Source organism: Theropithecus gelada, chromosome X, assembly GCF_003255815.1.
Source record: "Theropithecus gelada isolate Dixy chromosome X, Tgel_1.0, whole genome shotgun sequence".
NCBI lineage: Eukaryota > Metazoa > Chordata > Mammalia > Primates > Cercopithecidae > Theropithecus > Theropithecus gelada.
The window spans coordinates 88,323,425-88,347,940 of NC_037689.1; the positions used below are offsets into that span (position 1 = coordinate 88,323,425).

General features: G+C 39.2%; 1 protein-coding gene across 4 annotated transcripts in view; it reads right to left on the reverse strand.

The window, feature by feature from the left end:
• The window catches only part of HEPH (hephaestin), a 100,063-nt gene that overhangs the window by 58,215 nt on the left and 17,332 nt on the right, over nucleotides 1–24,516 (reverse strand). For 3 of the 4 annotated variants that reach the window (XM_025373228.1, XM_025373231.1, XM_025373229.1), the window contains 9 exons: nucleotides 20,442–20,624; nucleotides 19,015–19,269; nucleotides 16,663–16,831; nucleotides 15,331–15,467; nucleotides 13,732–13,863; nucleotides 11,078–11,289; nucleotides 9,949–10,099; nucleotides 8,181–8,393; nucleotides 5,379–5,592 (listed from right to left, as the gene is read on the reverse strand). In XM_025373228.1, the coding sequence (XP_025229013.1) occupies nucleotides 5,379–5,592; nucleotides 8,181–8,393; nucleotides 9,949–10,099; nucleotides 11,078–11,289; nucleotides 13,732–13,863; nucleotides 15,331–15,467; nucleotides 16,663–16,831; nucleotides 19,015–19,269; nucleotides 20,442–20,624 (1,666 nt within the window). The remainder of the gene's footprint in view (nucleotides 1–5,378; nucleotides 5,593–8,180; nucleotides 8,394–9,948; nucleotides 10,100–11,077; nucleotides 11,290–13,731; nucleotides 13,864–15,330; nucleotides 15,468–16,662; nucleotides 16,832–19,014; nucleotides 19,270–20,441; nucleotides 20,625–24,516) is intronic. The other variant, XM_025373230.1, reaches the window with a different exon arrangement.

Sequence of the window (24,516 nt, forward strand, 5' to 3'; positions counted from 1 at the left end):
ACAACCTCCGCCTCCCGGATTCAAGCGATTCTTCTGTCTCAGCCTTCAGAATAGCTGGGATTACAGGCATGCGTCCCCATGCCCGACTAATTTTTGTATTTTTTAGTAGAGATGGGGTTTCTCCATGTTGGTCAGGCTAGTTTTGAACTCCTGACTTCAGGTGATTCACCCGCCTTGGCCTGCCAAGGTGCTGGGATTACAGGCGTGAGCCACCACGCCTGGTCCCTATTTCTTCTAATGTCAGACTTCTCACCATATTGGCTGCATAACCACAATTAAAGATGGCAGGTATGCCATACACGGTGGCTCATGCCTGTAATCCCAGCACTTTGGGATGCTAAGGCTGGTAGACTGCTTAAGCTCAGGAGTTTAAGACCAGCCTGGGCAACATGGCAAAACCCCATCTCTACTAAAAATAAAAATTAAAAAAATTAGCTGGGTGTAGTGGCTTGTGCCTGTAATCCCAACCACTTGGTTGGCTGAGGCACAAGAATCCCTTGAACCTGGGAGGCAGAGGTTGCTGTGAGCCAAGATCATGCCACTGCACTCCAGCCTGGGCAACAGAGTGAAGCTTTGTCAAAAAAAAAAAAAGAAAAAAGAAAAAAGGATGGCAGGTTTCCTTGTATGCCATCATCCAGATAGAAATTTGGTATATAATTAATACTACAAGAGAACTGAGCTAAGAATCAAAAGCCACAGGCTTTAGCTGCAGCCCTAATGATGTCTTGATGAAATTAGTTTTACAAAAGGGCAAGGTACAAGGTGGCAGGAAAGCATTAACTATGGTGAGGCATAGGAAGGGAATGAAATCTTACAGATTTTATCCTTATAGGATTCTGTCTAGTTTACAAACAGATTTGTCATTTGACATTTCTAATAGGCCTATGGGGTTTAGGTAGGTGCCAGAGGTGTAATCAGTTGCACAGAGATGACAGGACTTATTCTACAAGAGACACTGTTAGCCAGAAAGTGAGCCAGGATGTAGATTCAAGCCTGCTGCTCCTTCCCTCCCTCCTTTTCTAATCCTGTTCTTTCATCTTATACAGCAAAATTTTCAAGATGAGTATACTCAGGCTCAGAGAGAGGAAGTCACTTTTTAAAATTTCCAAAAACTGAAACAATTCAGAAGCAAAATCAAATAACCCCATTAAAAATGGGCAAGAAATGGGTGTGGCGGTGTGTGCCTGTAGTCCCAGCTAATTGGGAGGCCAAGGCAGGAGAATTGCTTGAACCCGGGAGGCGGGGGTTGCAGTCAGCCGAAATCAAGCCACTGCACTCCAGCCTACGTGACAAAATGAGACTCCATCTCAAAAAAAAAAAAAAAAAAAAGCAAGAAAAATAAATCATTCTACCAAAAAGACACATGCACTCATATGTTCATCACAGCACTATTCACAATAGCAAAGACATAGAATCAACCTAGGTGCCCATCAATGGTGGACTGGATAAAGGAAATGTGGTACTTATAAACCATGGAATTCTACGCAGACTTTAAAAAGAATGAAATTATGTCCTTTTCAGCAACATGGATGTAGCTGGAAGCCATTAATTTCTCAGCAAATGAATGCAGGAACAGAAAGCAAAAATGTTCTCACTTATACATTGGGTACTTATGGACATAAAGATGGCAAAAACAGAAACTGGGATGGGGGACAAGGGTTGAAAACCTATTGGGTACTATGCTTACTACCTATGAGATGGGATCTGTACCCCAAACCTCAGCATCACATAATACACCCATGTAACAAACCTGCACAGGTACCCTTATACCTAAAATAAAAGTTGAAATTAATTAAAAGAAAGATTTAACAAGAGACACTGGGGATTACTAAAGGGGGACGGGAGGATGGGGAAAATGGTTGAAAAACTAACTATTGGATAGTATGCTCACTACCTGGATGGCAGGATCATTCATACTCTAAAACTTAGCATTGCACAATATACCCATGTAACAAACCTGCACATGTACTCCCTGAATCTAAAATAAAAGTCCAAATAATTTAAAAAAGTATTCTTACTTGGCCCTACCTGAATGCTAGCAACTAATAATACATTTTTTAAAAACTGATGTAAATGTCTCTTTTCTGGTTTCTTTTTTTTTAAATTAAAAGATCTTGTTAGATGTCTCTCACTGGTTTCTGATCAGAAACAAATGAGAGGAACTAAATAAATAACTGATTTGATACCATTCCTTCTGAAACTATTCCAATCAATAGAAAAAGAGGGAATCCTCCCTAACTCATTTTATGAGGCCAACATCATCCTGATACCAAAGTCTGACAGAGATACAACAAAAAAAAAGAGAATTTTAGACCAATATCCCTGATGAATATCAATGCAAAATTCCTCAATAAAATACTGGCAAACCGAATCCAGCAGCACATCAAGAAGTTTAGTCCACCATGATCAAGTGGGCTTCATCCCTGGGATGCAAGGCTGGTTCAACATACGCAAATCAATAAATGTAATCCAGCATATAAACAGAACCAAAGACAAAAACCACATGATTATCTCAATAGATGCAGAAAAGGCCTTCGACAAAATTCAACAGTCCTTCATGCTAAAAACTCAATAAATTTGGTATTGGTGGAACATATCTCAAAATAATAAGAGCTATTTATGACAAATCCACAGCCAATATCATACTGAATGAGCAAAAACTGGAAGCATTCCCCTTGAAAACTGGCACAAGACAGGGATGCCCTCTCTCACCACTCCTATTCAACATACTGTTGGAAGTTCTGGCTAGGGCAATCAGGCAAGAGAAAGAAATAAAACGTACTCAGTTAGGAAAAGAAGAAGTCAAATTGTCCCTCTTTGCAGATGACATGATTGTATATTTAGAAAACCCCAGCCCAAAATCTTCTTAAGCTGATAAGCAATGTCAGCAAAGTCTGAGGATACAAAATGAATGTGCAAAAATCACAAGCATTCTTATACACCAGTAACAGACAAACAGAGAGCCAAATCATGAATGAACTCTCATTCACAATTGCTTCAAAGAGAATAAAACAGCTAGGAATCCAACTTACAAGGGATGTAAAGGATCTCTTCAAGGAGAACTACAAACCACTGCTCAATGAAATAAAAGAGGACACAAACAAATGGAAGAACATACCATGCTCATGGATAGGAAGAATCAATATTGGGAAAATGGCCATACTGCCCAAGGTAATTTATAGATTCAATGCCATCCCCATTGAGCTACCAATGACATTCTTCACAGAATGGGAAAAAACTGCTTTAAAGTTCATATGGAACCAAAAAAGACCCCGCATTGCTAAGAAAATCCTAAGCCAAAAGAACAAAGCTGGAGGCATCACACTACCTGACTTCAAACTATACTGTAAGGCTACAGTAACCAAAACAGCATGGTACTGGTACCAAAACAGAGATAGAGACCAATGGAACAGAACAGAGCCCTCAGAAATAATACCACACATCTACAGCCATCTGATCTTTGACAAACCTGACAAAAACAAGAAATGGGGAAAGGATTCCCCATTTAATGGTGCTGGGAAAATTGGCTAGCCAGAAGTAAAAAGCTGAAACTAGATCCTTTCCTTACTCCTTATATGAAAATTAATTCAAGATGGATTACAAACTTAAATGTTAGACCTAAAACCATAGAAACCCTAGAAGAAAACGTAGGTAATACCATTTGGGACATAGGCATGGACAAGGTCTTCATGTGTAAAACACCAAAAGCAATGGCAACAAAAGCCAAAATTGACAAATGGGATCTAATTAAACTACAGATTTTCTGCACAGCAAAAGAAACTACCATCACAGTGAACAGGCAACCCACAGAATGGGAGAAAATTTTTGCAATCTACTCATCTGACAAACGGCTAATATCCAGAACCTATAAAGAACTCAATCAAATTTATAAGAAAAAAACAAACAACCCCATCAAAAGGTGGGCAAAGGATATGAACAGACAGTTCTCAAAAGAAGACATTCATACAGCCAACAGACACATGAAAAAATGCTCCTCATCACTCACCATCAGAGAAATGCAAATCAAAACCACAATGAGATACCATCTCCCACCAGTTAGAATGGTGATCATTAAAAAGTCAGGAAACAACAATAGTTGGAGAGGATGTGGAGAAATAGAAACACTTTTACACTGTTGGTAGGACTGTAAACTAGTTCAACCATTGTGGAAGATAGTGTGGCAATTCCTCAAGGATCTAGAACTAGAAATACCATTTGACCCAGCCATCCCATTACTGGGTATATACCCAAAGGATTATAAATCATGCTGCAATAAAGACACATGCACACGTATGTTTACTGTGGCACTATTCACAATAGCAAAGACTTGGAATCAACCCAAATGTCCATCAATGACAGACTGGATTAAGAAAATGTGGCACATATACACCATGGAATACTATGCAGCCATAAAAAAGGATGAGTTCATGTCATTTGTAGGGACATGGATGCAGCTGGAAACCATCATTCTCAGCAAACTATCACTAGAACAGAAATCCAAACACCGCATGTTCTCACTCATAGGTGGGAACTGAACAATGAGAACACTTGGATACAGGAAGGGGAACATCACACACACCGGGGCCTTTTGTGGGTTGGGGGGAGAGGGGAGGGAGAGCATTAGGAGATATACCTAATGTAAGTGACGAGTTAATGGGTGCAGCACACCAACATGGCACATGTATACATATGTAACAATCCTGCATGTTGTGCACAAGTGCCCTAGAACTTAAAGTATAATAAAAAATAAATTTTAAAAAAAGTGATGTATACAACTTCCATGCTGTGTCCTTATAAACGAAGCTGCTTGCCCTAGACTTCTTTCTTTCTTCATGATAGCTGGGAATAGCTACAACTGGAACAGACATCTTGGCCCCAGAAAGGAAAACAAGTGCTGAGGATGATAGGGTTCACCTGCCAGCCCTGAATTGCTCATATTTGTATTATTATGTGAAAAAGAAATAAAATTCTATCATATTTAAATCACTCTGTTTTAGACATTTTCTGCTACATAGCTTAGTCTGTACCTTAATAAATGCAATGCCATTTTGTCAAGGGGCAGCTGAGCTTGAGACATTCAGTCCCTTGAGTAAATCCTGTAAAATTTAAGTCCCAGGGTAAATACTTCAGTTAACTGAAAGAAGAGAGACAAAGATTAAGAGCGTGAAAGTGTGGGCAAGCTTTATTCCCTCACTATGTCAATATAGAAGCGGCACTGAGCTAGAATTCATAAGAGCTGCATTATAGCCCCGTCTCCGAAATCTGTTGGTATCATATTAGGAGACCTGAGATAAGAGTCTCCTCATCTCAGAATTTCAGTATTCTCATTTGCAAAACACTTTTCTAAAAGTGTAATCTCTCCATTTCTGAAGCCTTACCTGTCCTTCTCAGACTGGTTGTGCCATTCCAATTCCCAGCTCCTGTCAGGGCAATAGTCCCACTCTACTTCTTCTGCCATGATATAGTAGATTCTTGCAGCTTGGTAGCGTTGGCGAGGGGTGGCTTGGTGGCCAGGACACTGGGAGACATTATAGATTGCCCTCATCCCTGCTTCTCGATGGCTGCCTGCCTGGCAATAAATCTCAAATGTCCCTGAGGGAGGATCAGAGAGAAAAATCTGACTCAGAACACCCCTGGGTGGTGCCTGGGGGATTTCCTGCCTTTCCCTAGGCATACTGTAGAAAATAATTAGTCTCAGATAGACTCAGATAAGGCTTTTGTCTTAACTACATATAGATAAAAGAGTATTAAAAGTTTATTGAGAGTAATGAGCTCAAAGGTTAAGAGCTCCAGCTCCAAAGCTACATACACTGGGTTTATTAAAACTAAACTCAGACACTAGAATAACCAACTTCTTCCAGGGTGTTTCTAGTTTTAGCACTGTAAGTGCCATATTCCTAGAAACCCCGTAGTACTAGGCAAACTGCCATGGTTGGTAACCCTATATTTCATTTATTATATATAAATCATATACATACATATATAATATATGTGTGTGTGTATATATATATACACACATAAAACCTTGTGGCAATTGCTAAGCCTCTGTGTTTTTCAGTTCCCTCATCAGTAAAATGAGGATTATTTTACTTTATTTGGTTGTTTTACAACTAAACCCAATAATTTGTGAACAGTGCTTAGTATAGAACATATTCAATGCTCAGTTAAGTGATGCTATAAATAAGTAAATATAGCTATAATAATACTTATTCCAAGAAAAACAATGATGAGTTGTTTCCCACCAAGTACCAAAGAAATAAAATAGAATTTAATAGTTAGCTAAAAAAAAAAGAGAACGTCTTGATTGCAGAGGGATGCTTACCTAAGACAGCTTTAGAAGGTCCTTCACTCTTTTTTTACAATGGAATGTGCAGGTAACAGTCTTAAATGTCTGTGTTGTGGAGTTGCCGCGACCGGATCTTAAGCTCCAAATTTCTACCTCAAGGATACTCAAACTCAACGTCGATCAAAGAAGCTAACTTTCGTAGAACATTACTCTCATCGTTTCCTTACTTTGCTGCTCAGTGCTTATTCCATCACTACAAACTCTTCTTCCTGGCTTTCAAAGCCTTCTATGAGTTGGCCCCAAACTACCTATCCAGTTCTACTTCCCACACATTGTCTCAAATTCAACTATCACTCCAACTACACGGAACTCTGACTGCTTCTCTCACACATTTCATTCATTCCTACCTTGAAATCTTCATTCATTTTGCCACCCTCTTTGTGGAACTTACCTGTCCACCCAACCCCCAAGTATCAATGAGAGTCCACTCATTATCCAAGACCCAATTCATGTTTCTTTTCCAGAAAGCCCTCCCTGACTATTTTGGCCCAAACAGAGTTCTGCATTCTTCGCTTCTCCACCCCTAATGCATTTTATATCTAAAGCATATGTTAAAGGGCTAAGTGCCCCTCTCTTTTAAAATGATCCCTTCTACTAGTTTGTAAACACCTTGAAAGAAAGGGTCTGTTCATTTCTTTCCACATCTACTTCTTTTATTTCCCTTACCACCCTTATCTATTGCATCAGTAAATCCTATCAGCAATTCCTTCAAAATTATTTTTTCATTTCCACTGCCTCTTCCCTAGTCCAAGCCACAAGCTTCTCTCACGAGAAAACTACAATAGCCTCCAAACTGTCCTTTCTATTTCTGAAGAGACCAGCTTTATGTCAAGTGTTTGTCAAACTCAGGACTAGGTTAAATTTATTAAAGTGTTGAAGACACTTGTTTGAGGATGTTTTTGCCCCAAAATATGCATGGAATTTACAGGAGTAAAACAAAAGTTTAATAGGAACTGTGTGGAGCTGACAGGTTGTTCTTACAAACACTATTGTCATCTAATGGCTGGAAAAAAAAATACACCATAGGGACAAAAGAAAAGATAACTGCTCCATTATGAAATGCTAGAAATACCTAGAATCTGAAGAAACGTTATAGTCAAACATCTTCATAAAAGGAAGAAAAAGGATATGGAGGGAAGGAGAGATGGAGGGAGGACAAAAGGACAGAAGGAAGGAAGGCAGAAAGGAAAGAATCAAGGAAGGAAGAAATCTATCTAGAGAGAAAGGAAGTAATTAGACCAAAGTTCACAGCAAGTTAATGAAAGAGCCTGAACTAGGGCTCCTGTGTTCTGATTTCCAGGCTGAAATTGTTACATCACCACACACACATACAAACACACACAACGGGGTGGCCGGGAGCAGCAGGGGAGGAGGGGTGTGTCACGGGGAGAAAGAGAGAGAGGGAGGGACCAGAAATGCAAAAGTCTGTAGAAATCCTCAGAGTATCAATTTGATAGCACTTATAAGTGCATTTTATTTACCTTCCTCCCAATAAAAGTACTATATCTAAAAAATCTCTATGTGGTCAAGTCCACTCCCTGCCATGTAAGAACTGCACTAAAGCTGATCAACATCCCAACTTCCCTTCTGTTGTTCCAGAAAAGAGCTTCGTCTACCTTCTACTAACTCTATTCTGCCTGCAGCTGAGTAGGGAACCCAAGTAACCAGAACATGGAGAGCACATTGAAGAAGAAAAAGACAAAAGTGTTTTTAAAAACTTCCTAGAACCGTCAGCATGCCTCTTCTTTTCTCTTCACCATCCCTCCCTCGTCCCGACCCCATTCCTGGCCCTATACCCAATAAAGCTTCTAGGGCCAGCCGCTAAGGCACTTACCAAGGTTGTCAGGCTGCATGATGGCCATGACAAAGGTATGAGGAAAGAGCATGGCTGCACCCTTCCTCATGCCCTGAAGCTGCACAGTGTTGCCCTGGAACATGACTCCGTGCACATCAGTCTCTGTGCCCAGGCCGAGCAGGTGCCAGGCCACTGTGTCACCCTTGCACATGTCCAGCCTGGGCAGGTTGGAGAACAGAAACCCATTAATGGCTGGAAAACAAAAACACAAGACAAGATGGGGAGATGAGACCAGACTACTCCAGCATTGGCCAGCAGCATGGCATCAGCTATGTACTATGGTTTCACACAACTTGAAACTGCTGAGTCATCCTCAATACCTCTGCCTTCTTCTCTAATCCACTTTAACTCTACTCGTGATTATCTGTGTCTTTGGGATGCGCACTCAACTGTCCTTTCTTGCCTCACCTCCACCATGATCCACATCCTGACAACATTGAACCACTACCACACACACACACACACACACACACACACACACACACACACACACCAATCTCTCCTATTCCTTATTTCTTGAAACTCTCCTTCCTTGGTTTCTGTGGCAACATACTTTCTGGTCCCTTTACAACTACTCTGATTGTTCCTTTTCTACATTGATCTCATTTTCCACCCCTCCATAATGTGTTGGGGATCTGAAAATTCCATCTTCAGCTCTCAACCTGTTTCCTCCTCTTCATCTTCACTGCTACTGCCCTAGTTCTGGCCCTCATCCTCCCTGGCCTGAACTCCTACAATAGCCTCCTCTCTGGTACTCCTACCTGAAATCCGTCCTCCCATCCTCTTACACACACACACACACACACACACACACACACACACACACCATTGTCCTTATCTATGAGCTCTATTTTTCTCTGCATTACCGAAACTTTAAACATTGTAGGTGCTTTGACAATACCTGTTGACTTTTCACATAGTTTCCTCTTTCTGGAATAAACTTCCCTTATGGTCTCTTTCTATGGCATCCTACCACTTACCCATCGTATCTTTGTTCAGATATCCTCTGTAAATCAGTTATAACTCTCTCTTTGATCCATGAAACTTTTATCCCACAAAATTCTGCAGTATCAGTTGCCGTGGAATGTAATTGATATACTTTCTGGTGATTTACTTACAAATCTATTTCCTGCACTGGATTGACATAACAGGAAGCATGTCATTTTTTTTCTATATCTATGTGACTGCCTGAGCACCTAGCACATTACCTAGTACCAATTAGGCACTCAGTAAATTCTAACTGGAATGAACTTTGCTCATGAGACAGTTTTACTTTTTCCAAATGATGAAACTAACTAGTAATGGGAACCAAGAGATGGAGCATTTCAAGTGAAGGGAATAGCACTGCAAAAGCATGACATCAGCATGTTCACAAAGAAAAATAGCCCCAGTTGGCTGGAGTATGGGGTGGGGGAGCAAAGGTACTAAAATATAAGGAAGAGGGAGATAAGATTGGAAAGGTATCATCTGGCTTATTCTTCACAATCCCTTGTAGATTTCTTGTGCACAATCCTCATTTTGCAGTACTTTCTTCCAGTGTCCCCCATACTGTGTAACACAGGACACAGCACCCAGAGGTACTAAGTATAAGATCTGTTGTGTTTGGTTTAACCTCTCAATCTATCTCGCCTCTTGGACAGAGATGACCAACAAAATCAGTGTTTTCAGGATTGGTCATGATTACGGTTAAAGTTAGATTTTACTTGGGACCCCTCAATTTAGCCCAGGGCAAAAGTACTCCCAATACCATGCATCCGATTGGAGTCTTGGAAGCCCTCAATATCCTCTGAAAGCAGTCGGAAATCCAACATAGCAGCTGCTTGATTGGCATTGCTGTACCAGCTCTTGTTCTCATCCAACACAGTGAAGAGAAGAAAGAATTCTTTATCCACCCCTTTCTGCAGGCCCAATAGAAGAAAGTAGAGGGAAAAATAACAATGGTTTCAGCAGTTGTGGACTGTGTCGTTACAGATCAAGGGATGCCAGATTCTTTCCCATTTCCTTTTCCCATTTTGAGCCCATACCTCCTATCCAGAGCTGCAGCAGTTTTTCCTTAGGTAACCTCAAATTGCAGATGAGAGAAGAAGATCAGAATAAAAGGACAAGCCTGACAGGGAAGAACGTATGAAAGTGGGCAGGGAAGGAGCATAGGATAAGACATAAGAGGTATAGAGTGTAAAAGAAGAGAGCTGGGAATCACCTGGGGAGAGGAATGAGGGGAGGTGGCTAGAAAAGCAGGGGGGCATCTTGGGGGAAAACCAGAAAATAAAAGATAAGTAATATCAGTATTAATTATTGTTACCACTAACATTTACTGAGTGCTTACTACGTGCCAGACCCTGTGCTAAGCACTTTATATGGATTATTTTAATTAATCTTCACAGAAACCCAAGGTGTCTTCTCCCATTGTTATGCCATTTTTACAAATGAGGAAATGGAGTCGAAGAGAAGTAGCTCAACCAGTGTTATACAGCTGGAAATCGTGGGCTGAATACAAAAGAAGACAAGCAAACATTAAAGCAGATTTACCAATCAGGAGCAAGGTTTAGGGGCCACCAAGGTGAGTGAGAGGGAGAGGGAGTAGGAGAGGGAGAGGAAGGGAGGGAAGGAGGGAAGGAAGGAGGGAGGAAAGAAGGAGATGATGAAAGGATATCGTGAATTATCTGCAAGGCTAAAGAAGATATATATTTGTCAGTACAAAAAATAACATGCAAGATAGCATGAGGTCACCAACTATTAATTTCTGATGGACCAGCTTGATTATTTTTCCTCTATTCCATAAACTTTAGAACCCAGTTCCATGCTTAACTCCTATCCAGCAACCCAGCTTCATCCTTCTCCCAGCAGGCTTCCTAGCCAGATAACCCCGACAATACCTGCTTGCCATCTGCACCCAAGGCACCAGCCCTGCACACAAGCAGTGGGCCCACCAGGCCAGAATTTGTGTCTTTTATGGGATCTGCGGCAGAGAAGTACATCCAGGTGAGACAAGCAGGATCCTGAGCAGCGGGACCGGCATGCGGGGGGACTGTCCAGCGGTATGTTACTTTCTCAAAGGGCTTGGCAACCAAGCCAGGGTGAGATGAGCCTGTAGGGAAAATATGGGACTAATTACTTAGATTGACTAGAATGAGAATCATCAGCTCCAAACAGTGAAATAAAGATTATGAACTACAAAGGCATTTTGGAGCAGCAGTAGCACCAACATGGAATATTGAATATTGAGGAGAACTCTGGTCAAGGAGTCAAGAGATGAGTTTATTTTCTCGTTCTGCCACTACTTGCTATATGAAATGCAGCAATTTAATCTTCCCTATGTTTCAGTTTTCCAAAATCATAGGACCTTGGGACTAAAAGGGACTTTAAGTCTTATTTGGAACATCTCTCACTTGAAAACATATATTAATCTGCTCTTACATCCCTACTTCTGCTTAAAACTCTCCAGTGATGAGGAACTCACTACCTGCCATTATAGCCCATGTCATCTTTGAACAGCTCTGATTATTTAATATTTTTTTATTTTAACATGTATTATGTACATGTGGGTGTGTATATGTTATGTATGTATGTATATATATACACATATATATATATAAAAAACACTAAGGCTGTAATTTCTAAATGGACACAAGACATGGTCAAGCAATGCACAGACTTTCTTCAAATTTTCACGCCATCAGTAATTAAAGAAGTACAATTGAAAATAGCTAGATAACTTTTTTACAAATTAATTTAGCAAAGATTTTACAAATTGTAATAATGCATGATGGTAAGAAGTGGTTTAGATGGCAACTGCCCTACTCACTCATCTATAAAGAGTGTAAATGTAAAAGGGAATAACACTTTTGGAAAAAATGTAGACAAAATTTGAAAAAAAAATGTAGACAAAAGTGTAGACAAAGCTAGTTATTTAAAAGGTTCATATCCACAAGTAGACTAGTATAAGCAATAAATACTGAATGTTCAACATAAAATAATCAAACAAACATAAATCAAATCAACAGTGAGTTTTGTTGATGTTGTCATTTGCCTAGAAGACTGCCATTTCGACAATATTGAAAAGATTTCCCCATCGCTGATGAGGTTGTCAGAAAAGGAGCCCTCCTCAGGTACTGCTAATGGAACTCTAAACTGATAGGGCTGCAAATCTTTCCAGAGAGTAATTTGGGTGTAGGTACCAAAAATTTTAATGTACATATCCTCTGATATAGCAATTCCTCATCTTAAAAACATATTCTGAAGAAAGGTTTATAAAAATGTTCAAAGAAACATATGGAAGGATATTTGTAGTATGGCTTATAACAAGGGGCTATAATTTAGGATGGTTTTAACCTATCTTTTCTTATTCATTCATTATTTCTTACTCTTCAAATTTTTGAATACACAGAAAACTTTAAAAAACAGTGCAATGATCACCCTGTCACCTAGAATCTATTGCTAACATTTTGCCATCTTTATCCAATCTATGTATATGTACATCTACACACACATACACAGTTTTTGTTGGTTTGCTTTTGTTGAATCATTTGGAAGTAGAATGCAAGCATCATGATATTAGCAAGCATCTCCTATGTCACTATAATGCCATTATTCCACCTAAGAAAATTCCCTAATAACATCTAATATCCAGTCTATATCAAGAATTTTGCAATCATCTCCAAAATGTCTCCTGAAGCTATTTTTACAAGCAGAATCAATCAAAATTTGCACATTCCATTTGTTATGTCTCTAATCCCCCTATTGATGGTATTGACTTCTTGAAGAGACTAGACCAGTTGCCTTATAGAATGTTCATTCTAGATTTGTCTGCAACTTTGCTCTTTATGCTTTCAGTTTTTATTTTATATTTTAGCTAGAATTAGCATGCATTAATATTCTCAGATAAAGTTAAAAATTAATTACACAATACTCTCACTTCTAAGATTCTCTCCTGATACAGTAATCCAAAATGCAAGCTAAGATATATGCATTCATTCATTGCAACCTGACTTACAATATTCAAAAATACTGATAAAACCTACATGTCCAAGCAATAGAGGAAAAAGTAAATAAATTATGACAAATCCTTGAGATAAAATGTTATATAGTCATCAAAATGTTTGTAGCATTATAATGGCATGGAAAAACAAACACAATACAATGGTAAGTGAGGATAGTAGGATGCGAAACTGTATAAACCATATGATCACATATCTCTATATACAGACTTGTATAAACACATAAAAATATTTAAAGGTATATCAAAATTTATATAACTGTCTATAAATGATGTTTATTTACTTTGTAATTGTCTGCTTTTCAGAGTCCTATAATACACTTATGTTTAGAATTAGGATATATTTAAAAGAAATTTTATCTTATTATTGAAGCCTAGCTCTGTTTTACTATTATATTTTTCATTCATTCAACAACATCCACATAAGGGAACTATTTCTGCCTACTTCGTCCTCCCCATCCCCCATTTATTTGTTTTCTAGAGACATCTGGTACCACCTAGAGCCCACATTTACTAGAAACCCTGTTGACTCACCATCATTGTACACAGTGCCTTCATAGTCTTTCTCATAAAAGACCCCATGGGGCTGCATGCTGAATGGCTGGGAGGCACGATTGTAGAAGACCACCTGAATGGTGTCACCCACCTCAGCCCGGATCACTGGCCCTGGAAAATGGGAAGGAGAGATAATGAGAATGACGAAAGGGATAAACAGGGAGGAAGGAAATGGAAGAAGAAGGAGGGAAAGAAAAGGAAAGTGAAAGTGAAGAAGAAAATAAAAAACTCTTTTCTTTGTAATAATAAGAATAATCCCTTTCAAGTGTACTGCAATTTACAGTTACAGAAAACACTGGAAAACCCATTATCTTATTTTGATTCTCAAACATCATTTTAAGGCATATAGGGCAGGAATTATTAACTCCAATTTACAGATGAGAAAATTTCAGCTGAGAGAGGTGGAATTTACCTACGCAAATTTAAATGGTTGATTAGCCATTCAGCCAGGACCAGAGGCCAGGAATTTCTCTCATCCCACTGCCAGCTCCAATCTAATTTTCACTTACTTTATTGTCCCAGATCCCATAGCTACATCTCTTGGTGGGCCTATCTAAGATCTGTGCTCGCCTCAATCTGAAACCAATTCTGAGCAAAGAGAATTATTATATCTTCTATTCAGGCACTGGGCTAGGTAATCTAGCCACAACTCCTGGACTCTTCTGAACTTCACTACCCGCCACATATAATCTAGCTTAGGTCACCTTTGAAGCAGACCAAAAGTACCAAAACTGGGCACCTATTCTGGCTCTAACCCTTGGTCAGAGTTTCTACCTTGGTTTCCTATTCAATTTCCACATCTAATGTTTCACCTCTTCTCAAAGACTGGGCACTCATACTGAAGTCCAGCCAATGACAATTGCTTCACGCTGACCACCATCTCTCTTTCCTGTGGTGGATGTCTCCTCATTATATCTGCCTATCCAGCTGCTGTAAGATCTATTGTCCATTATCAGATCTAGAATCAACTGGCACACACCTATCCCAAGTATGGTCCATTATATTAATTTCTCAAGTTTTTTCCATCTGGCCTATTTTATTTTCTGGTTCCATCATGTTACTAACCCACATCTAACCGTGGTTTAGCCCTTCTAGATACCTTCTTCGAGTTCAGACACTAAGCCTATTTCGCATTCCTCCTATTTCAAGTATGTCTGTATGTCATGCCAATCTGCTACTGTCCCCAGATTGCTGAGAACATATACAGTCTTAATTCCTCATGTAGCCCTTTAGGAATATTTTTAGACAAGGAATTCTAAAAGTGTTTACTGTACATCACTGGTATTGGAAGACATTCACTGAAAAAAAGTGGAGATTCATGATAAACAAAAATAAACCTAAGGCTCTTAGAAATCCTGTAGCATAAAAAGCACAATTTAACTGCTTAATTTAGTGATTTTACAAACACATTCAGACTCATAACCCTTTTTCACAAAACAATCGTCTCATAAGACTCACTTTGGGAGATACTAGTCTATACCGTGCTCCTAAGTGATGTCCAGGCCTCAGCTTCAAAGTCTTCCTCAATTCAATTATCTGGCTCTAGTAAATGAATTTCAGAATTAAAAAATTCCTCACCCAGGATTCCAAGATGCCTATCTTCCTCCAACTGCATCTTCTCTTGGAATGTCTCATCTTGAAAGGCTTCATATCGCACTTTCCAGTAAGTGCCCCCAATTCGGCTGGAGCTCTTCTGGAAAAACTTATCTGAGATACTGATGTATAAAAAGGAAAATATGATACGATTTCATTTGGTATCAAATAGACTCCCATCTCACCCTTAGTCTCATCAAGTTATGAATCTTTATGTTTAGGAAGGACTTCAGAGCTCATCTAAGTTAACTCCCACCAGTGAAGATACCTTCTTTGGCGACACCACTAGAAAGTTATATACAGCTTCTGCTTGAGCCTTTCCAAAAATAGGAAACTCATATCCAGAGGAGACAATCTCCCTTACTGTTGGGTATTTTAAATTATTGGAATTCTATTTTAGCGTAAATTGGAATATTCTTGCTTATAATTTCCAGGCACTGGGACCAGTTCTGCCCCTCAGAGATTCATAGTCTACATCTGTCGTTAATCATCCTTAGGCATTAATAATCCTTTCACTCCAAAATGAAAGCCCACTATGTTAATAAGCCCAGTTCTAAATCCTGGAATCCATGCTGAGACTCAAACACCAACTTTCCTAAGTTTTCTCCAGATTTACTCTATTATTTCCTGCTAGAAGTATAACCATGAAGGACCTTCTCCCAACCCCTCTCTTAGTTGTCTATCAAGCACCTCCTCTGTGGAAGACCTATCATCATCAATTGCCCAGTGAGTGGTATGACTTAAGACCCAGCAACTGAGTAGGGCACTAACCTCCTACTCTTTCTTGCCCACATCTGGATCATGAATGAGGCAGGAGAACTTGGAGAAATTCCTTGAAAAGAATGGGCATGTGATAGCCAAAAAGCAGGTTGCCTCTCTTCCTACATTCCTCAGAGTGCTTTTTATACTCCTGCTCAAACGCCTCATTCAGACTATAGAAAATAAATGAAGGAGCAAGGAGGTAAATAATGGGTAAAGTGAAGAAACCTGGAAAAACAGCTATTTCAACTGATACAAGAACTGGTCCCACCTGGACTTTCCTTTATGAAAATGGCCAGGAATTATAGTAGGACCAACTTCAAACTCTGCTTGGACTCTTTGTGGGGATATGGAATAATCCCACAAAAAGCTTTGTTACCTGTATCTCCCCAAGAGCAAGCTCTCCAGGGGCCACAAGAACTTGGCTAACAGTTGGTTCATGTAATCCCAGTCAGACAATGATTTCGATCCCCGAGTAAAGTGAGAGATTTCTAGAAGAAAGATAGTAAGTGTTTGGAGTTGGACCCAGAAGTAGAGAGGGATCCCATTGCCTCTTACCTGCCTGGCTCTCTCAAATTCTTCCCAGTACTCCCATCATGCCCCATCGGGCCATAGTTCCATTGAATCTCATGGGCTTCAATGAAGTACTGTCGAACTTTGCCTGTGAGCAGGTCCACAGGATGGGCCATGGAGCAAGACTTGACGTTGTAGAGTGCCTGCATGCCATCTGAAGGAAGAACATTATGGCTGACCCCATTCTATCCAATAGGATTTTAACGCAGAGGACTCACCTTCCTCCTTCTGTGAGTGTTTCCTCCTCCCACCCTCCACTAATCTCTACTCCTGCTCCAAAAAGGGCCACTTTCTCTCACTCTTAAAATGCCTGACTGAGAGAGAGAGTCCAGGTTAGAATTCAAGTACCTCCACTTGCTTATACCACCACTGATGCATTTACTAGATCTTCATTCCTGCCTCTGAATATAGACTCACATTGTAGCAACATCACAGAGACGGAAGTAAGGAAACGAGTTCAAGCCCAAGCTTTAAGCACTATCTATAGGACCTTAGGCAAGTCACTTCCTCAATCTGAGCTTCCCTCTTTTGCCAAAGGAGAGAATAGGAAAGTCTACCTCATGCGGCTGGTAGGAGCATCAAATTTAAAATAGGGGTTAATTATTTATAAATTGGGAAGCTCCCAAAATAATAGAACATCTTCTATCAGTGGAGATAAAGCTTCAGACTTGGGACTGTAAGGAAAATGTAGATTCTAAGTAGTGTTTTCAAATGTGGAATATACTACATTGGGTCATAATGGCAATGGATAGTACTGTCTTATATTGGCTTAGCAACTTATAGAGGTCACTTAGTATATTATTTTATTAGAGTCCCACAACATCCCAGGGAGATTTGAAATCTGTAAATTAGAAACCTGAGGTATGATGAAGGGAGTGGAAAAAATATTCTTTTTCTTCAACATGTATTATGTTAGGTAGGTTCTGTGTCAGGTGTTTTACATATTTTTTAAAATTTCAGTCCCAGGGAGTACATATGTTACCCCTATCAATCTTTACAACCATTGTATGAAATACACTTTTAATGTCCCCTTTTGCAGATGAAGAAAACTAAAGGTCAGACAGGTTAAATAACTTGCCAAGGTTGCACAGCTAGTCAGAGGTGGAGTTGAGACTTAAATTCCCATCTTTCAACTACAGATCTTAAGTGTTCATTTTATTTTCTTATATCTACTATCTTGGTTACATCATCCCCCTATTCTCTAAGACTCAAAATCACATTTTTACTCTAAAACCTCATTACAATTTTATACATCACTACTGCTATTAAGAGGCTCAGAGAAGTGACATGATTTATCAAAGGTGGCTAAACAAGTGATAGAACCAGGATTTGAATCCAGGCATGTCTGTCTGTAAGGTCCATGCTTATTCCACTATCATGCTGCCTCTCTAACCCCAATTCATATTTATAGTCTCTTACCTAAGAAGCTTTGGGGCTAAGACATACCCTGGATAATGGAGCACATGTAACTGGCCCCTATTGTGTCAAACCTAACACCTAAGATTTATTATCCTATTAGTCTACGACTCCTAACCTACTCAAATCCACTTCAAGAACTCGCATGTCATTTTTGTGACACCCATTCTAATTTACCATAAATCAAATAATTCTAGAAAATGAAAGCTGAATAGGATTTAAGAGGCTATTTAGACAAACTTTCCCATTTTACAGATGTGGCAAATGTGACCTAGATATGGAAAGGCACCTGTCTAAAGTCATATAAAGTTTTTCACAAACCTGAGACTACAATTCAAACCTAATCACGTATCTACTATTCTTTCCATTGCCTCATATGCTCTTCCTCTCCTCTGACGCATCTGATGCTCCTCAATACATTGCTCTGCAATGACATTACTTTAATGTTTCTCCCTTTGAAAATGAAACCTTCCACTCCTATTGCTATTGAGTTCCAACCAGAGTGTAACTATGTACCCACAATACACCATGATCTCCTACAGAAATGTTACTCTCTTTTAATTAATCTCTCCTTTACTCCCTGTTCAATATTGAAAATGTCTCCAGGCATTAATTCTTTAGAATTCTAAGCAAATAACAAAACGCTGATTAAAAGTCTACCTATTCATCCCCAAGCTATCTTATGTTCAAGGTGGGGAAGATTAAACACAGAGAAATGTGCCCAAAGTTACCCAGCAAGTTTCACAGCAGATTCAGGAAAAAAACCTGGGTCCCCTGACTTCTAATCTAGTGTGCTATCCTTTATCCCAAGATGCCTCAACTGGAAGACTTATCTATGGCTTCAGGCCAGAAGCCCAGCCTCCTTTGACCATTATCGTACCTCTGTCTTACAACCCAAGGGTCAGAAATCTTGGATCTCACCTCGAAAGTGACTGTTCACTTGACAGCTAACTAACCAGGTACCAGGTTCCCAGGGCACCATCTCGGCAGTCACAAAGGTGGCTGGAAAGATCTGAGCCACATCAGTGTGGTGTCCACGGGTAGTCAGCATCTGTCCATGGAAAAATGCTGTGTGGACATCAACTTCATTGCCCATGCCAAACAAGTGCCAGGCCACACGTCTCTGTGCACACATGTTCAGCTCTGGTAAATTCCCAAAAACAAAGCCATTGATTGCTGCAAAAGAAAATCGAAGGAAAATATCAAGATTAGGAAAGGACACCCGAATGGAAGAAGCCTTACCATTTGACAGTAATAGATGACATTTAAATGAGGTTATAAAGAGCACACTGTGTTGACCATATCTTCTTTAAATCTCAAAAACATCCCTGAGAAATAGGCAGATATCATTAGTCTCATTAAAAAAAGAGAGAGAGAGAGAAAAAAAAAACAAGGCTTAGAGAGGTGAAGTTACTTCTTTCCCAATGCCATAGAGCTAATAAATTCTTAAAGCCAATATTCCAAACTAGAAATGTGAAGAAGCACTCTAAGGAATTTAGTTATTTTGCAGGCTATTATTTCAGGGTGGTTTCATTCTAAAAATTTCAACAGGACAATTGTCAAACTGGCTGACTAATTAACATGGCTATTATAATCAATTGGCATAAAATTCAAGAGAAAGTTGAGCTGTCCAAGCCATCCTTTACATCTTCCTTCTGAATTTCCGCCTCATTTTGGGGCTGTATGGTTTTTAGCCCACCCCTGTCACCAGTGGCCAGTAAATGACTTCCTTAATGAAATAAAAACAAAATCGACTTGTTTATATTCCTAAAATCAGTTCACTATTCATGCCTCAGATCTTCTGTGCCTTTAGTTTCTTTTTTAATTTAATTAATATGGTCAATGCCCTTATAGACATAAGCACAGAGTAGGATGGGAGATATAAACAAGGTAGCTTGAAAGCAACCATTTTTCTCCTCAAAGTGGATAATTTTGCTAACTTCTTCCTTTTTAAAACAAATCAATATTAATTAATTGTATCAGTGGGAAACCCACAGCAAAGTAATTGAGTATATACTATATAACTTTAGGCTGTGTGCTATTCCACAGGCCGTCATCAGCCTGTGTGCTATTCTACATTATGAGGCAGAATAGCCTAAGGGCAAGAGCACAATCTATGTAGTCAGAGAGATCAGGGTTGGAATTTTAGCTGTGCCATTTATCTGCTGCATAATCTTAGGAGCCTTCGTGTCCTCACATGTAAAACAGGGAAGAGCCATCTACTACTCCTTGTCCTTGTGATGACTAAAAAGGATTATGTATGTGAAAGCATCCACCAAATACTAGGCCCAGTGGATACCCTCCAACAATGTTCCCTGTCACAATGTGGCCACCTTTTCCCAACTCACCATGCATCTTATTGCTCTCCTGAAATGTTTCATTTTCTTTGTCCACTGAAGCAGGATCTGAGCAGTAAGTGGCAATGTTCTCATCGAGATGCCAACTGAGGTTCTCATCTACCACACTGAAGAGCAGGAAGAAATCATGGTCTACATCCCGCCGTTGAGGAGGGGAGTTCCCATCCAGGGCTCCTAGAGCAAGTAAGAAAGTTTCCCTTGAGAAAATCCTTTCCTTAGCAATAGTAAGTTGAAAGGGGTACTCATAAGAAAGGAATAGAAAGAGAGGGGCCTTAAGAATCTGTAAGCAACAGAAAAGCAGATATAACCTTCTTGGGTTAATTTCTATTTCCGAACTCCCCATTTAAAACCACCAATTCAGTTGAACCTAGGACTTGATGTTAAGACACATAGAATCTACAATAATTCCCTCCCACCATCCCTGCCTATGTCTTCAACCCAGGGCCTAAACCTGACCACATTCCTGCCACCCTCTGGTCTTCAAGTCTGACTCTTCCTGGAGCATGTCCTATTACCAGCAAAATCCTCCCAAACCCTGATGACCACACTTTCAATCTTATCCATATCTAAACTCTTACCACATATCTGATTTCAATGTGACTTGACTCCTATAATGACTAATTTGAGATTTAAAAGTGAAACAACAAAAAATAAAAAGGAGAAAAGTTCGGTGTTTTGTTGTTTTTAATAACAATAATTTTAAAAAAGGTTCCTACGATCATCATGGTGGACAAGAGTCAGGACTAGATTGCAGCTCAGACTTGAACGGACAGAGCAGCATGTGGAGGCTTGTATCATGAATTTTAGCTCCAGCACCCTGCATGAACACACCAGGAATCCCAAGAAGACCCACAGACCCTCTGAAGGAAATGGACTGCTCCTGCAGGACTCGGGAGACACCCCAAATACTGCACTGGTATTCACAGCAGAGAGACCCATACACAGTTCACATCACAGGACTCTGTGCAGACAACCTCCAGTATCAGTCCAGAGTCAGGTAGACTTGCTGGGTGGCTAGACCCAAAAGAGAGACAACAATCACTGGAGCTCAGCTCACAGGAAGCCGCATCCATAAAAAAGAAGGGAGAGATCAAGGGAACACCCTTTGAGACAAAAGAACCTGAAGAACAGCCTTGAGCCCTAGACCTTCCCTCTGACAGAGCTCACTCAAATGAGAAGGAACCAGAAACCCAACTCAGGTAATATGACAAAACAAGGTTCTTTAACACCCCCAAAAAATCACGCTAGCTCACCAGCAATGGATCCAAACCAAGATTTAAAAAAAAAAAAAAAATCCCTGATTTACCTGAAAAAGAATTCAGGAGGTTAGCTATTAAGCTAATCAGGGAGGCACCAGAGAAAGGTGAAGCCTAATGAAAGGAAATAAAGAAAAAACAACAACAGCTACAAAAATAAGAAGTGAAGGGAGAAATATTCAAGGAAATAGATAGCATAAAGAAAAAACAATCAAAACTTCAGGAAACATTGGACACACTTATAAAAATGCGAAATCCTTTGGAAAGTCTCAGCAATAGAATTGAACAAGTAGAAGAAAAAAATTCGAAGGCTGATGACAAGGTCTTCAAATTAACCCAATCCAACAAAGACAAAGAAAAAAGAATAAGAAAACATGAACAAAGCCTCCAAGAAGTCTGGGATTATGTTAAATGACCAAACCTAAGAATAATTGCTATTCCCGAGGAAGAAGGGAATTCTAAAAGTTTGGGAAACATATTTGGAGGAGTAATAGGGGAAAACTTCCCTGGCCTTGCTAGAGACCTAGACATCCAAATACAAGAAGCACAAAGAACACCTGGAAAATTCATCACAAAAACATTATCCCCTAGGGACATTGTCATCAGGCTATATAAAGTTAAGACAAAGAAGGAAAGAATCTTAAGAGCTGTGAGACAAAAACACCAGGTCACCTATAAAGGAAAACCTATCAGATAAACAGCATATTTCTCAGCAGAAACCCTACAGGCTAGAAGGGATTGTGGCTCTATCTTCAGCTTCCTCAAACAAAACAATTACCAGCCAAGAATTTTGTATCAAGCAAAACTCAGCATCATATATGAAGGAAAGGTACAGTCTTTTTCAGACAAACATATGCTGAGAGAATTTGCCACTACCAAGCCACCACTACAAGAACTGCTAAAATGAGTTCTAAATATTTAAACAAATCCAGAAAATACATAAAAATGGAAACTCTTGAAAACATAAATCAATCACACAGGACCTATGAAACAAAAATAAAATTCAAAAAGCAAAAACAAAATAAAACAAAACAAAAAAAAACCCAAGGTACACAGGCAACAAATAGCACGATGAATGCAATGGTACCTCATATCTCAATACTAACATTGAATGTAAATGGCCTAAATGCCCCACTTAAAAAATACAAAAATGCAAAATGGATAAGAAATCACCAACCATCTCCTGCTTCAGGAGACTCACCTAACACATAAGGACTCACATAAACTTAAAGTTAAGGGGTGGAAAAAGGTATTTCATGCAAAAGGAAACCAAAAGTGAGTAGGAGAAGTTATTCTCATATCAGACAAAACAAACATGAAAGCAACAACAGTTAAAAGGGACAAAGAGGGACATTATATAATGGTAAAAGGCCTTGTCCATGAGGAAAATATTACAATCCTAAACATATATGCACCTAACACTGGAGGTCCCAAATTTATAAAGCAGTTACTAATAGACCTAAGAAATGCCATACACAGCAACACAATAATAGTGGGAGACTTCAATACTCCATTGACAGCACTAGACAGGTCACCAAGGCAGAAAGTCAACAAAGAAACAACAGACTTAAACTATACTTTGGAACAAATAGGCTTAACAGATATATACAGAATATTTCATCCAACAAACGCAGATTACACATTCTATTCAACCGCGCATGGAACTTTCTCCAAGATAGATAATATGATAGGCAATAAAACAAGCCTCAATAAATTTAAGAAAATTGAAATTATATCAAGCACTCTCTCGGATCACTGTAGAATAAAACTGGAAATCAACTCTGAAAGGAACCTTCAAAACCATGGAAATAAATGGAAATTAATCTGCTCCTGAATGAGCATTGGGCAAAAAATGAAATCAAGGTGGAAATTTAAAAATTCTTCGATCTGACTGACAATAATAACACAACGTATAAAAGCCTCTGTGATACAGCAAGAGTGATGCTAAGAGGCAATTTCATAGCTCTAAACGCCTACATCAAAAAGATTCAAAGAGTGCAAACTGACGTTCTAAGGTCACACCTCAAGGAACTAGAGAAACAAGAACAAACCAAACCCAAACACTAGAGATGAAAGGAAATAACCAAGATCAGAGAAGAACTAAAGGAAATTGAAACAAAAAAAAATACAAAAGATAAATGAAACAAAAAGCTGGTTCTTTGAAAAAAATAAATAAAATTGATATACCACTAGCAAGATTAACCAAGAAAAGAAGAGAGAAAATCCAAATGATCTCATTAAGAAATGAAAGGGGAGATATTACAACTGACACCACAGAAATACAAAAGATTCAAAGCTACTATGAACACCTTTATGCACCAAACTAGAGACTCAAAAGAGATAGATAAATTCCTGTAAAAATACAATCCTTCTAGATTAAACCAGAAAGAATTTGATACCCTGAATACACCAGTAACAAGCAGCAAGATTAAAATGGCAGTTAAAAAATTACCAACCAAAAAACTCCAGGACTAGATGGATTCACAGTGGAATTCTACCAGACATTCAAAGAAGAATTGGTACCAATCCTTTTGACACTATTTCACAAGAGAGAGAAAGAAGAAACTCTCCTTAATTGATTCTATGAAGCCAGCAACACCCTAATACCAAAACCAGGAAAGAACATAACCAGAAAAGAAAACTAGGACCGATATCTCTGATGAACATAGGTCCTAAAATTCTTAGCAAAATACTAGCTAATGGAATCCAACAACATATCAAAAAGATAATCCACTGTGATCAAGTGGGTTTCATACTAACTTGATGGGTATGAAAGGGATGCAAGAATGGTTTAACATATGCAAGTCAAT